Source organism: Drosophila arizonae, chromosome 3 (assembly GCF_054131065.1).
Source record: "Drosophila arizonae isolate 15081-1271.41 chromosome 3, UAZ_ARI_1.0, whole genome shotgun sequence".
Taxonomy (NCBI): domain Eukaryota; kingdom Metazoa; phylum Arthropoda; class Insecta; order Diptera; family Drosophilidae; genus Drosophila; species Drosophila arizonae.
The window spans coordinates 12,204,513-12,219,944 of NC_142923.1; the positions used below are offsets into that span (position 1 = coordinate 12,204,513).

A 15,432-nucleotide genomic window follows, 5' to 3' on the forward strand; every position below is an offset into this window, starting at 1 on the left:
CAAAAATGAAAATATTAAAAACAAAAACAATAAACATTTTTGTATGCAACACATTCAAACCAAAAAATTCAGTTGGGCAGTTAAAAAAAAAAAAAATAAATAAATAAAACAGAAATACAGTTTAATATGTGTTGAATGTACAAGCAAGCTATTTTATAAAAAAAAAAAAACAACAAAAAAAATTAATACAAAAAATATATATATATGAAATACCAAAAAGCTGCCAACACAAGAAACAAAACAATATGATTTTTGGTTGATTGATTGATGATTGATAGATTGAACTAAACGCAACAAAATAGTCAAAGAAGAAGAACAAGTAATCAATAATTAATTGGCGAACAAGAAAAAATAAAACATTAAGTGTATTAGTAAAGCAGCATTAACTTTTCTTTAACAGTTTATGTAAGCAAAACAAAAATGGTAAAGAAAAACAAAGTACCAAAATACCCAAAAAAAAAAAAAACCCAATATTAAATTTAAAAGCAAAATAACAGTACATTTTTGTGTGCAACCATAGCAAAGATGCAGCAGCTGCAGAACATACATTTTTAAGTACAGCATATAAAGTATTGAAAAAACTAAAAGAAAACGAAAATATTCAAAGCAAAAGTAAAACTAATTTAAATCATATTCATCAACGAGCCGCAAGCAAAACATTTCCGTTTCAAATCCAAAAAGTAGTCACAATAATTATGTATACCCTACAATTTTTAACAAACACTCACCCACACACACAGATAAGAGAGACGAAGAGAGAAACCTACCAGAAACGCATAATCCACACCACCAAAAAAATAATAATGAATCCATCAAAGGTCGAGCAAGATTAGAGTCAAGCGAGGTACTAGGAAAGCAGTTTTAATTTGATTTTTTTTTTTTAATTTAGCATTTTTGAAACAAAGGAGAAAAAAGAAACCCAAGAAATTATATTATATATATTACATACATATATATATATATATATATATATATATATATATATATATATATATATATATATATATATATATATATATGGAGGATGGAAGATATCATGGACTGAGCGTACGTTAGAAAAAGAGAGTAAAGTGAAGCAACCGATACTAGGTTCTAGTTTTTAAGTTTAAAGTGAAAGGCAAATTGTGAAAGGAAAACAAAAGAAACAAGCACACAAATCAAGGAGAACAAGAAGACGAAGAAGCAGAAGAAGAGTTGAGTTGAGTTAGGCAGGTTATGTTGAATATTTTTGGAACACAAATGAAAAACGAGTTAAGTTGTAAACAAAATACAAAGATTTCATTGTGGCCGGTGGGGCAGTCAAATGGCCCCACGGTACTTGTGTTGTACATAGTTACATTAATAATTACGATAAATATACATATATACATATGTGTATATATATATGTATGTATATGTATATGTATATATACAGATATATATATAGATATATATGTGTGTATAAAATTACTCATTAAACAAGAAGAATGGTAAAAACAAAAATCTTAAGAATTAAGACGATGAACGGTACAAGTGCAAAAAGAAAAGAGGAAGATGAAGGAGAAATTATTAAAAAAGAAGAAGAAGAAAAAAAAAAAACTATGATGAAAAATAATAAATGCTCTGCAATAGTAAGCGAAAAAAAAAAAGAAATTGTGAAACGAGTTTTTTTTTTTTAAGACGGGAGGGTATTTTTGATGATAATTAAATTTGTTATCGTCTTATCGTATCGTTATTTATGTTCACAAAACACATTCAACTTTACTCTCTCTCATTTATATTGAGATTTCCTTTAACATTTTATTTTGGTCTCTTTTTTCCTGTTCTATGATTGATAACCTTTATTTATAATTATTCTAGGGCTACTTAATAGCTCTACTTCTCATAATTACATCCTTTGTTGTTCATTTGTTTCTTAACTATATAAATTGTACAGAGACGTTGCCGTCTTTGTATTTGTCATGCTAATACTTTTTGCGTAGAAACCTTTTGGCATTGGGCTATAAGCCCAAGATTTCCTGTTCAGCATCGCCGCACAGGGCTTCAGACTTGTTTTTGATAATTGCCTCGACATCCTCGTCCTCGATTTGCTTAAGTTTATTGTTGCGTTTCTTTGTCGCCGACTCCGATGTGGTTTGACCCAACCGTGCCGGATCGTGTATGCGCGTGTGACGCTTCAGATCGCCGGATACGCGAAACTTCTTATCGCAGACGCTGCACGAGTACGGCTTTTCGCCCGTATGCACTTTGGTGTGGGCCAACAAATAGGAGCTGGCCCGAAACGTTTTCGTACAGTATTGGCAAGCATAGTTCCGTTCGCTGGTGTGGATGCGCCGATGCAGCACTAGGGAGTACTTTCGGGAGAAACTCTTGCCGCAGTACTCGCACATGTGCGCCTTTACTTCGCTGTGCCGTGAGATGATGTGGTAATTGAGATCGCCCCACTGCCGGAACTTGAAATCGCATTTCTCACACTTGTATGGCTTAACGCCGGAATCTAAAATATATTGAAGAACATTGAAAATATAAGACATTTAAGTTCTGTTCTGCACAAGACTAACGTGTTCGTTCATGCGCCTTGAGTGCGCTCTGCGTGTAGAAGGATCGCTCGCAAGTGCTGCACGGATAGGCTCGCTCCTTGGTGTGCGTATACTGATGATACTTGAGAGCATTGTATGAATTAAAATCTCGAGCGCAAATTTCGCAGTGAAACTTTCGCTTGGTATCGCTTGGCTCATCAACCGGCGGCTTGTCCGGTTCCATGAGATAGCTGTCCACATTGTCGTCGATGACGTCGGTGGCCGCTGGCGATGAGTTGGCGCTGTCTGTGGGCGCTGCGTTCTCCACATCCTCCAGTTTGAAGGATTCACTGAGCATTAGAGGCGAACGCTGCAGCTGATCGATGGTGGAGCCATCGTTGGGCGTGGGCGTGCGTGCTGGCGGCGATATTGAGGTTGCGGTTGAGTTTGTCATGGCAGCCGCTGCTGCTGCCGCCGCCTCAGCTGCAGCAATTGCCTCTATGTAGCTCTTCTTGTGACCCATCTCCAGTTTGGGCTGTGTGGTTTGCTTTAGGAAATTCAGCGTTAACTGATCATCCTGGGGTTGCTCATCCATGTGACTAGACGGCTTGAGCAGTGTCGTAGCGGGTGGAGTAGGCGCTGTCGGGGGTGGCGCCGGCGGAGGTTCGCCCGGCAGCAACAGACCCGAGAAGGCAATATCACTGAAATTATTATTAAACCAGGGCGCATCGCAGGTATCCTCTACGGACACCTTGTCCACCACATTGCGTATGCCCTCCAGCATATCTTCCGTATCGCTGAACTCCACATCATCCACAACGGGCACAACATTCGTTGCAGTCGCATTCGCAGCTCCAACAGGCGTCAGTTTGCCATCTGCTTTGTGCAGCGACATAGCATCCGCGTGGATGACCATATTGACGCCCACATCGTCCACCACATCGTCGTCCACGTGGCTAATGTTGTGGAAGTTCTCAAAGTTCAGCTGCACATCCTGAAACACTTGATCCAGTTTGGCCTGCTCTTGCTGCAGCTGCAAAGGAGATTGAGATGTTTATTAGTTTAGTTTGTGGATAATTGAATAAAGTACAAAGTGTTAGATACATTTTAGCTTTACTCATTCCGGCTGGTAAATAGATGCAGACTTTCCAGTCAAGACTTCATCTTGCTTACCTTATCCTCCGCGGACAAGCCGCACATGTCCAGCGGCTCCTTTTGTTGTTGTTGCTGCTGCTGTTGGACCTGCGGCTGCTGTTGCACTTGCTGCTGCTGCACCTGCGGCTGCTGCACCTGCTGCTGCTGCTGTTGTGGCACATCTAGACGCTGCTGCAGACTGCCCGGATCGTAGTGCTCCTTTAGGTGGGCATAAAATTCGATTTGTGTGTGCACTGCATAGCCGCATATTTCGCAGCTATAGTTGGCCACTGTGGACACGACATGCTGATGCTTGTGCTGCTCCAGCTCGCCCTCCATAAGACCACAAACAGAGCCCTTGAGCTTGCGTGAGATGCGCTTCTTGTGGGGCAGCACCTTGCGTGCGTTCGTGACAGATGCATTGTGGGCATAGAGCAGATCGTCGCCATGCAGCGCTGCATTGACGTCAATGGGCACCGTCGGCTCAATGGCCAGGGCGGGGAAGGTGGGCTGTGGCACCTGCTGGGGCACCACATTCTCGTTGCCACCAGCTGTTGCAGCTGCAGCCGCATCAGCGCGATCCAAGAAACTGCTGTTGAGTGTGAGAAACTCCACGTCCGTATCCTTAACATAGTTGTTTGTCGTACGTTCTGGTGAAGCGGGCACTTCGTCTGTTCGCGCTCCGTTCGGCTCTTCGACAACATGTTTGTTGACGAACTGGAAGATCGTATTGTGAAAATTGAGCTCCGGTGGTGTTAGCGTATGCTTTTCCACATAGCTGCCGCCATTGTTGGTGCTGTGGTGTGCCGTGGTGCTAAGATTGGTGGGTCCTTCTGTTTTCGGAAATACACCCGTGTGGTCCATGAGATCCATCATAAAGTTGTTTTGCATCAGCTCCGTTGCCAGCAGCGTCTGCATGTTGCAATTGTTCGAAACATATGTTAATGCGCTCATTGCAAATTGTGACAGGGGCTTACGTGGTCGATGAACTGTTGTGTATCCACTTCTTTGCGCTCCATTTTGTACGTTTCACACACAAATGCATTAAAATTAAGAAACAACTTTTGAACTGGGCAAGAAAAATCTGAATTGCAAAAACGAAACAGCTGTTCTATGACTATCGCTTAGAGTTCATCGCGTGTCGTGAATCGATAAGTTTTGAGTGTTTATCGGGAGGCAGTATCGGGAATATTCAGTCGGAGCTGCAGTATTTTTTGAGCGTATATTAAATAGGCCAAAAAGAGTGTTGTTAGATGACTTTGAGCGAATGGGCCGCACTCTATATAGGCGCGCAAATTGAATGAATTGCAATTAAAATTGAAATACTGGAAATGTGTTTAAGGGTAAGTTTAATTAATTGAATTGATAATATATAAATAAAATTTACTTTTAAAATAATAAGTAATAAGTAAAAAAATTTTGATTTTACATTGGAAACCTGCAGGTATAAAAATATTTTTAGCTTCTCATCTAAAAAAATTTTAATTTAGTAATTACAATATTAAGTTTACATGGATGGTTTTTTTTTTGATGAAAAATAAAGACCATGTTTCATTTTCTAGAACTTTTGCCAAGTCTATGAATTTGTAGTTTCTGCTAGGACTCTATTGATCAATTCTCACTCCTTATCGAGTGGTTCTAATGTAAAAGGCATTGCTCAACTTAATGCATCAACTTAATGCAGATCAAAGCGCAATATGCCGACCCACATATACACAATCTTCACTTGAAATTGCTGCCCGGAATTGCATGTCAAACAGTTTCGATGATGATGGATTTGGATCTGTTATTGTTATGATTCGAATGAATTCGAATGCGTAATTGCCTGGCACAATACCTAAACAAGCGGACCGTGTTTTATTTATTATCATTAAGCGCCCAACTGGATGTGGGCTGTATCTGTATGAGCAGATCAAAAGATTTACAGCACATTTACAATAAATTGTTTAATAATTGTTTATTAAACATTAATAGACTTAGCCCAAATATTAAACAGCCGCTGCCAACGCATAAAGTCTCAAAAATAAAGTACATAAAATTTTATTCGTTTCCCCAACAGGCGAGCAGACGCTAGTGCTAGAGCTACAGTGAAACCATATGGTGAACAACCACCGGCTGACTCTGAACGACGAAGCGCTAAGCCCTCTGATCCATTTACCATAAATATGTTGATATATCACAGCGCAGGATTAGCTTCCTGTTCGCGACCATATGGAGCCGAATCGGGGCAATCGTCGAGCAGCTTACTGAGTCTCTCTATCTGTAGTCTCGGCTCCCGCTTGACACTTCAACATTTCAAATATATGAAGTGTTAATTTGTAAATGAAATTGGAATGTTTATTGTTATGTTTATGCTTCGTCTTCTTGTGTTTTATGTGGATGCCAATTGGTTTTTGTGGTTGGTTAATCCCCACTGAGTGGGCTGCTCTAAGGGAGAGAGTGTGAAATTTATAATGAATATACCCTATATATATATATATATCTATAGAGTATAGAATAAGAAGTTTAAGTTTTGTTGACTGCCCGATTGATCAACTGAAATATTGATGAACGAATTGATTGGCAGATCGACAAATGTTGATTGAAAGACGAGAAAATGAATTTATTAAATGATTATTTGATTGACTGATTGAAAAAATAGCTGGGTTGACAAATCATATCGAATTGTGCATTTGGCATACCAAACAGGCTGATTGATTTATCAATCAACTAAGTGAGTAATATATGGATTGATTGATTAAAAATATAGAATTTTTTATCCGCAACTTTTTATACAGCAACCAGTCTAACTAGTCCACAGAATGATAAAATCACTGAATCATTTAAAAGTTACCTTGTTTACTGATAGATTGACTGACACACTCTTTGACTGATTGATAAACTGATTGAAAGTCTAACTGATCAGCTGCCTGATTAAGTGATTGACTTACTCAGAAAATTTACGGATTGATTGGGAGAAATGCAATCTTACTGATCATATGATTGATTCAGAGACCTACGAGAAGACTATCTAATATAATCTCAAGTATTAGACTAAAATATATATACCCCGATCCGAAGTCAATTTTTCATTCAATTTCTTCAGCTAAATATCTGCACCTTTCCGTAATGTTTATTTACTTTACTCTGCCATGCCTAAAACTTTAATCCAATAATTCGCAGATGTTTTTCCTCGTCTTCTTCTCCTTTGTTTATTGTTTTTATTAGTTTTCGCCTTTATATTATTTCGATATTTTGTAGCGCATCAATATTATCTTTTCATTAGAGAAATGCAAATAGTAGATTTCGAAAATTTGGTGAACGCCCACAGCTGCACCGATTCGCTACCTGATCCAGCCACAAATATGTATAGATATTTATACATATATATATATAGAGAGAGTTTTTCATTTCTGTTTATTTTCGCTTGGTTTCGGACATTCGCTTTTTTCTTTTGGATTTTGAGTTTGTTTTTGGTTTGACTGAATGCCATTCAATCTAAATAAATAATATGCAGACAAATATTTTCTACAAATATGCAAAGTCAATATTTATTATAGAGCTTCCTTTTGCGGACTGAACAAATCCGAAGAAGGTAAATAACCTGCGTGGATAATTAAAAAATATGAAACAAATTGTTAAAAACCATATTTAGGTTTTGTTTGTATTTATGTTTTTTTTTTTTTTTTTTTTTTTTTTTTTTTTTTTTTTTTTTTTTTAATTGAATTGAAATTGTATTTGAAGATATTTTGTATGGAAATGTCTGCGCTTTCTCATAGAGATTTGCAAAGAAATTTGTTGTTCCAGCAATTTGTATTGAGGAAAGGGAAAATCGTGTGTTTACTTAATCTATTATCCAATAGATTTGATTATCGATATATAAAATCGATTTATAAATCTTATATACATATATTAAAAGTAAAATTCGATTAAGATCAACTTTCAAGTAAATGTCCAGCATATTTTCATTCTTTATTAATATAATTTAAAAAAAAAAATATTTTTCATAATTATCTCAAGAATGATTTTAAATATATATCCTTCCTATTTAACTATTTATTAATATTTATTTATTTAAAAAAATGTTTTTGAATATATTCAAAAGAGTTGACCCAAATAATTAAAATTTTTGATTCGGATTGGCTTACTTCAGCTTGCGCTCCAAATTTTCAACTAATGAGCATTTTCTCTTATTATACACAACAAAGTTTAACTAGGCGAAAACTAAAAAATCTATTCCATTTTTGTTCGCATGCACCATTTTTGTCAGCTCGCTGCTACAATTTTTGTCAGCTCGTTAGAAAGTTTGCGCAACACAAAAAACAAGTTTGGGAAAAAGGAAATATTTCTTTCATTCTTTTTTTTTCCACAAGACAATACATAATGACATTATTATTATAAGCGTGCTTTTTTGTGGATACAACAAGAGCAGCATACAAGAAAAGAAACAAAATATATAAAGAGAGCACATGACATGGGGCGGGAGGAGAGGGACTTGGCTTGGGCTGGACTGGAGGACTTCGACCGCCAAAGGAGCGTGGCGCAGGAAGCACGAAAGTGTCGCAAGTGCCTTCTTTTGTTCTTCGTCACGTTCTGCGGTACACTCGCCAGCAAAGTAAAGTAAGCAACGCAGTGGCACAAAACCACCTAACAACATATATAGAGAAACAAGTGAGCTGGGGCAGGAGGTGATAGACTAGGGCATACCCTGGAGGGTGGATGGGGAGATGAAGTTTAAATGGGAATTATGATATAAATTTATATATAAATTATATAACAATTATTTATATGGATTTCAAAAAGTCTTTAGAAATTTATAGATTATATAATATATATAATAAATAGATAGTGAAGGACTAAAAGGGCTTGAAGAGACAATAGACGAACTAGGTAGCATCTTGAACTGTATCGAGAATACAATATTTTCATATGATTGTTAATCTATTTCATTACCTATAACATACAGCTTATATTAACCCTTACAAAAATGTGATATTTCAAATGTAAACAGAAAAAAATGTTAGGGCAAGTTATTAGTTAAATATTTTATCTTATAAAATACTAACTCATTTATTTTAAAAATATTTAAAAATAATTTAAAAATATTAAAACAATAAAATGCATATGTATGTATATTACTCATGTCATTTCCTCTCTATATACCTACCCAGCTGCTTACAGGGTATAACAATCTATCGAAGCGTTGCCTCAAAGAGGAAGCGGAAACAGCCACAATAACAACAGCAGCAACAACAACAGGCGTGGCAGGGGGAATATGGAGCATGTCTCTCTCTCTCTCTCTCTCTCTTCTTCTGTGTGTTCGATCCTTGAAGAGTTTATTCAAAAAATGTGTTTTTGCTGTTGCCCTCACGAGTTGGTTGGTTTGTTGCTTGCGGGCGCAAATTACAAAACAAAAGCTGTAAAATGTAACAAAAATGCAAAAACAAACAGCAACAGCAAGTAGATGGGGTGCAGGAGAGGGACAGGGGAGAGGGAATGGGGATGGGGTGTGGGGTTAGTCGCAGGGCTGTTGGTGCTGCTGCTGCATAAATATTGTCAACAACAACAAGAGAAGCAGCAGCAACGCCGCTGCCCCAACTGCTGCTCAGCTGCTGCTGCTGCCGTTGCTGCTGCTGTTGCTGCTGTTGCTGCTGCTGCTGCCTCGGGCTCTTGCTGCAGCTTTTTGTGGCACACGTTTCCATACACTAACAGCGAGCATTATGCACTTGTTATGACGAAGGTAACTCGGTGGTGATACGGTGTGTGTGTGTGTGTGTGTGTGTGTGTGTGAGCAGTCTTCTATGATATCTATAATTATATTTGCTATAAAGCCTCTTTCTAAAGACGAGAAACTAAAAATCGACTTTCGATTTTTATTATTTCTGTTATTTATTATTAAAACAAATCGAAGCAATACAGTTCTAAAATTCTACTCATATTATACCTAGATTTTAGTACGTTTATTTTTCAACTCTTTCGCCCCACACATCACCTACGATGAGTCTTTCAACCTCTTAAGTTAAATTAACCTAAGCTGTCAATATCTAAGCTCAAACAAATTCAACGACTTTATAGTAAAATATTTCCTGACTTTATTTAAATTCAGATGTATTAAGATATTAAGATATTTGTATAAAAATTATTATTATAGTATTTTTTATGGCAATAAAAATGTTTGTTCAGAAAAGCAAATTTAGTAATTTTAAGCCGAATCCTGATCTCCTATGTAAATCATATATATAAAATTGATTTAAAGAGTATTCAATTTTCGACTTTTCTTCAAAACTTTTTCAGCCTGTTATTTTTTACGTTTTGTGTTTTGTAATTTTGTGCGCATCTCAGCGAAAAATCTGTTGACGCAATTGTCACGTGCTGTGTTGTTATTTTTTGTTGTTGTTATTTTTTTTTTATAGTAGTAGAAGTACTACGTTCGTGTCCTGGGCAAAGGATATGCCAGCGGGTAAGACACGCGCATAGTTTCTCTCATATACGTCCTGCCCGCACACCCCTACACACCGCCAACTCTACCGGCAACGTCATGTCTCGTGTCACATTCGCTCAAGTGTATTGCGGCAGCTAGCGAAGTGGACTGACTATATTATGTTTAATCAGATCTAAATAAGGAGAAGAAGTTGGGGCATAGAAAAGCGCATTGTGCGGAGATTATTGAGTAGGTACTTGAGAAACTGAATAGACTTGGCTAGAGTTTTAGAGATCGTAGGCGAAAAAAAGTTAGACAAGTCTTTGCAATTTGAGCAAGAAATTAATTTTATAAGTCTTTGATATTTAGATTGAATATTTTATATTTTTTCGTATTTAAGAGAATTTTTTAAGATAAATAGTTTCAAAAATTTTTAAAATTTAATAAAATTAAAAACATTTTTTTTTTTTCACACATCTCAGTTCAACCTTAATATTGACTCACATGAAAAAATATTTTTGAAAATGGCCTTAAACATTTTGTTCCTTCAATTAGAAACCCAAATAAAATAAATTGTTCTTTTCAATCACAGTTGAGCCTCTATATTGATTCGAGTAGAAAATATTTTCTATACCCACTAATTGCAGTCAAACACTTGGCAAATTCCACGCTCCATAGAGCCCTATATTTTGGGATCATTAAACTCCGGCTGGTCCGCTCAGCCAGCACACGCACACGCCCCGCTCTACCTTTTTGCCAATCCATCGATATGAAAATATTTCAACATTTGTTGACGCACGCAAAACACCCCGAAAGCCGTCAAAGGCCAAATATGCCTATTTATACAAATACAAAAATATATATATATATATACATAAAATATATATATTTAGTCTGATGATTCCAGTTGCCGTCTTTGATATAAATGATTTGCCAGCGATAGTTTTCACATGTTTTTGTTCGAGCATTAATTCCGTTTAAATGATTTCCACTTTATTTGCGGCATGGATGCGGTGCACACATTTGAGCATTGCGCGTAATCAAGTGGAAATGAATTTGACCAACACAAGAGGTTTTTTATTTCCACTCGTATTTACTTTTTATACCCTGTGGAGGTAAATGGGATTGACTTACGGGCGGTCTTGATAAGCCTGTGAAAGGCTCGCAATTTTATAGTACATGAGCAGTGGGAGATGATAGTAGAAATGTTGTGCTATAATATGGAGGAAATTTTATTCTATTTCTTATAAAAGTTGTATATATACGAACTACATTTTTATATGAACTTAGATAACGTAAAATGAGTACATTTTTGTAAATAAATATTTAAATATAAATAAAATAAAAAATAATGCAATTTATTGTACATTTCAGCGCTATTTCCATATTCACTGTAAACTAACTATATGATCTCTGGAATTATAAGAGCTGATGCTCTCAAATTTGGTATGTGAATTGTCTTTTGCCCTATTAATTGATTAATAATTTAATCAATATTTTATTAGAACAAGATATTATCAAGGTTATACAATATTTTATAAATTTATTGGTTCAAAATAAAAATTTTAGCATGCTGGAATTTTTCATATGCATATATTAGTATTAGCATTGTTCAATGTTTAGAATTTTGGTCTTTCTAGTGAAAGAGAAGTATATTTGCTATGAAGCTTGGTATATCGGCTTCCAATGTGTACATCTATCCTATATCTTTTATCTATCTGTATGCTTATCCTCTATATACTATATACTATACGTATCTGTAGCTGTCTATAGACATATCTATATCTATCCGAAATGCAGGGTATTCGTCAGTCTGACACCATTCGCATTCGGTTGATATTTTGCTCAATATTTGCCTGGTTCCTTATGCAGAGTGCGATTATTATTGTGATTATTTGTGGTGCCCCATTAAAATGATTTTGTTATGCTGTTGCCAGGGCCACTGAGCTGTGAAAACCAAAAGGAAAAATATATATAAAATATATAAATTGCATTTGCCAGCAAGCATTTCAGTTGATCAGCCAAAAACTGTGACCAAACAACACGGCAGGATCCGCAGCGTGCAACTTTGGTGCAAGGCCAAATGCTGGCCACAAGAACGCGGAGCTCGAGCTGCGTTTCAATGCCAAATGGCTAAAGCTGGGCGCTTGGGTGTAAATTGATGTGTGTGTTGTACGGTTAACCCACATAGGCCAAAATATGCCATTTACATTGGCCACACCAAGGACACTACTTGACACCGGCCAGCCAAGGCGATGCTCAAGGACGACGCACAGTTTGCAGGCAGCTGAGATTTCTCAATTTGTTCGCCTGCGCTGCTGACAGCCCGTCCACAGCGGGCGCAATGTCCTTTCACGACTCATCAGCGTCCTGTTGCGCTAGCACGTTTCAACGTTTCAGTGTGGATCGCACTCCGAGCACTACTACTGCCCATCCGCCTGTCCGGCTGTTGTCTTGGCAGTTGGCCTCCCTCTGGTGCGCTGCTGGTGCAAATCGTTGGCATTTAGCACAGTCAACCTCTTGCTGCTCCTCCTGCTGTTGTCCTCTCCGCTGCCTTTCAGCCGGCAGCAACAATTGCCAACTCTGATTTCTAATTCATATAGTTTTTGCTCAAAGGCGAATGCGAAGGCGAAGGCGAAAATAACACCTGAGGCCGCATCATACGATGTATCCTTTAGCCTTTTGCAACTCAATTTGAGGCAATCTACGGAGCGTGCAACAAGTTTCTCAACAAGTTTCTCCACAATTTCTCCACATTTCGGCTTTGATCTATTGTCGGCATATGTAATTTGAGTGTTTGGTCTTGTCTCAAGTGTTTCGGGGTTTTGTAATTAACCGACATTCGAACACATCGTCACAACTTCAGGTTGCATTGCCCCTCCACGCCCTCCGCCACTGCCTTCACTTCAGTTCAGTTTAGTTTAGCTCAGTTCAGTTCAGTTTTGGGCGCATGTGTTTCGTCTCTTTCGACCGCTGGTGTCGGATTTCCACATTAGCTGCAGGCGGCGCCCACTGCTCCACGTTTAGCACAATCACACACACACACACACCCAGTCACGCACACACAATCATAGTCAGTGCCTCCTCTTTCGCGTTAATGAGAAAGTGTCACTGATTTGACGTCTGTCGTCAGCGCCTGCGCCGGCAAAAGACCAAACGATTCGTCAACTCGGCTGTCAGGCGGCGAGGTGTGAATCCAATTCTATAAAAGGCTTGCACTTGCCAGCAGGAAGCTGTCTGTTTTTAGAGGTTTCATCGATTGTTGGCAGCGCCAAAGCTCAGCTAGTTGACACAGTTTTTCATCATCACATTATGCAGTAAATTATGAGTGTAAAAAAATTAGAATTTAAATAATGAATTTCAGTTTTTTCATTTCGCTATGGGCTATATAAATATTGACTAGAGCATATATAATTGATTGTCTTAGTCTGAATAAGACAAACATTGACGAAAATAAACAGATACGTTCAGAGCAATAAATACCTTAGTTATATAGGCATAAACACTCAATAATTAGATCATCTAATGAAAATTATTTTTGGTAACATTCGACGCCCTACAGAAAAATAACAATTACATTTCATGTTAAGAATTCTAATAAATTTTTGATGGATGACCAAATATGTATATTTGAAGGCAATTCAAAACTGTAGTCAGTTGCTATAAGTAAGAGCTGTTAGGTGACTTAATAATATGATGTCATATAATATCATAAATATTTAAGAATTTTACTTTTATATTCGGTTAAAACATTTATACATACATATATGTCCTTATGCTACCTCAAGGGAATGCCTTTTGAGCCAGCTACGTTTCCCAGCTTAATGTGAGCCAATGTCAAAATCTACTCATTCTTTTTTTTTGATAAAACCGTTTACTGTATAATTTTGGGTTTCATTTCCCAAACCTTTTTGTTGCAAGTGTAAAAACTCCAACTCCTTGCCCTATTGATGAAAATATGTTCAATAACAACTGCACGAATTAGAGCCTCAGCGAACAGGTAATTCTAACACCTTAAGCTTTAGAGAAAACCAAAATCGAATAGCTCTATAGAGAATCAGAGCATTTTCTCTCTGTCAGTCTCTGATGTCGCGTGATTTTGTGCTAATCTTGTGATTTGTTGAGAGATTGACAACATTATCAGGCATTAAAGGGAGGGCGGCAAAAGATGACAACGGCCGCACAGTGGGACGAGCTGAACATAAAAGGACAACGAACACGAGGTAGTTGCATTGTTGCCAACGTGCCGAAAGACGAGACAAAGCTGTTAGCGCAATAAAAGCCGAAAATGTCACCTGAAGCAAATGCAGCCGTTCCCAAAATACAGGACAAAACAAAACAAAACCAAATAGGGGAAAAAAAAACTGGAAGAAAAATGGAAGAAACTCCCGTGTAAAGGTGCAAAATGTGAACCTCACTGTCGTAGCCACATAGCCGGATCGGTTGACTTTGATGCTTTGTTTTAGGGACACGTTATCACATTGTCAGCGGCGGCAACTAGAAAGCGGCCGCAAGTCCTAGATCTCAATTAAAAGGAGAGAAGACGAGCATCCTTAAAGTCCCCCTCGCCCTCGTCGCGGCCGTCGTCCAATCTGCTGTCTATTGAGACATCAAGCGTGTTGAGCATTGGACGATGACTAAACCAAATGAAAGCCGAACTGTGCACGTTGCGCCGCAGCGGGTGTCCTTGATTTATGCGACGCTGATCCTTGATCCTAGCGCGCTGAGCACACGCAATCAAAGAGAGCGAGAGACAGCTCTAAATATATATATATATGTATTCGATCAATACAGCGCGTGCAAAATGTTAGCGCACAGCTTCACAGGCTGGAGACAGGCGGGGCTCTGGCTGGATCGTTAAGCCATCAACAAACGAGCTCCGCCACAATTATAACAAAAAAAAAAAAAGCAACAAAAACTAAATTTTGGAAGAAGCTGAAACAGCATATGAAAAGGGCATCCATAAGCGGATTGTTAGCAACGTTTTCGGATTGTTTTCGTTTTTAATAGTCTTAAAGAATTTTTGTTGTTGGGTATTTTTTGTTGATCTTATTGAAATGAGCAGCGTGGCTTATTGTTGTGTGAGTGTGTGTGCGTGTGCGTGTGCGTCTGTGTGTGGACGTGTTAACACAGCAATTAACTTTAACAGTCGATTTATGCATCAACAGGATATGACAGGACGAACAGCTGGCCAACTGGCCGCGTGTAAAGCCATCAGCAGGTTTTATGAAGATTTACTGAGCCGTAAACCAGGTCAAGGCCGAACTGTGTTCGATAGTGTTTAGCAGTACAAATAGAAATATTTGCATAGCGATTATAAATCAAGATGAGGCTTTGTTTTGCTTCTTTTTTTTCGTTTTTTTTTTTTTTTTATACCCTGAACCCATTGAAAATGGGAAA

The 15,432-nt window shown here is 37.8% G+C and overlaps 1 protein-coding gene across 1 annotated transcript; it reads right to left on the reverse strand.

Annotated features, from left to right (window-relative positions):
- Window positions 1-158: 158 nt before the first annotated feature.
- On the reverse strand, window positions 159-4,777 carry LOC108610514 (uncharacterized). The gene is made up of 4 exons (XM_018002657.2): window positions 4,610-4,777; window positions 3,672-4,544; window positions 2,541-3,531; window positions 159-2,476 (listed from the first exon to the last, which is right to left on the reverse strand). Exons 1-4 carry the CDS (start codon window positions 4,649-4,651, stop codon window positions 1,980-1,982), a joined length of 2,403 nt encoding a protein of 800 aa, XP_017858146.1. The 5' UTR covers window positions 4,652-4,777; the 3' UTR covers window positions 159-1,979.
- Window positions 4,778-15,432: the final 10,655 nt, after the last annotated feature.

Bases quoted from the DNA above. Each gene is read 5' to 3' on its own strand.
- LOC108610514 (XM_018002657.2), bottom strand. From the start codon at position 4,651: ATGGAGCGCAAAGAAGTGGATACACAACAGTTCATCGACCAC. The intron at 4,545-4,609 runs GTAAGCCCCTGT...TGCAACATGCAG, and splicing joins CACAACAGTTCATCGACCAC to ACGCTGCTGGCAACGGAGCT. The intron at 3,532-3,671 runs GTAAGCAAGATG...TCTCCTTTGCAG, and splicing joins GCTTGTCCGCGGAGGATAAG to CTGCAGCAAGAGCAGGCCAA.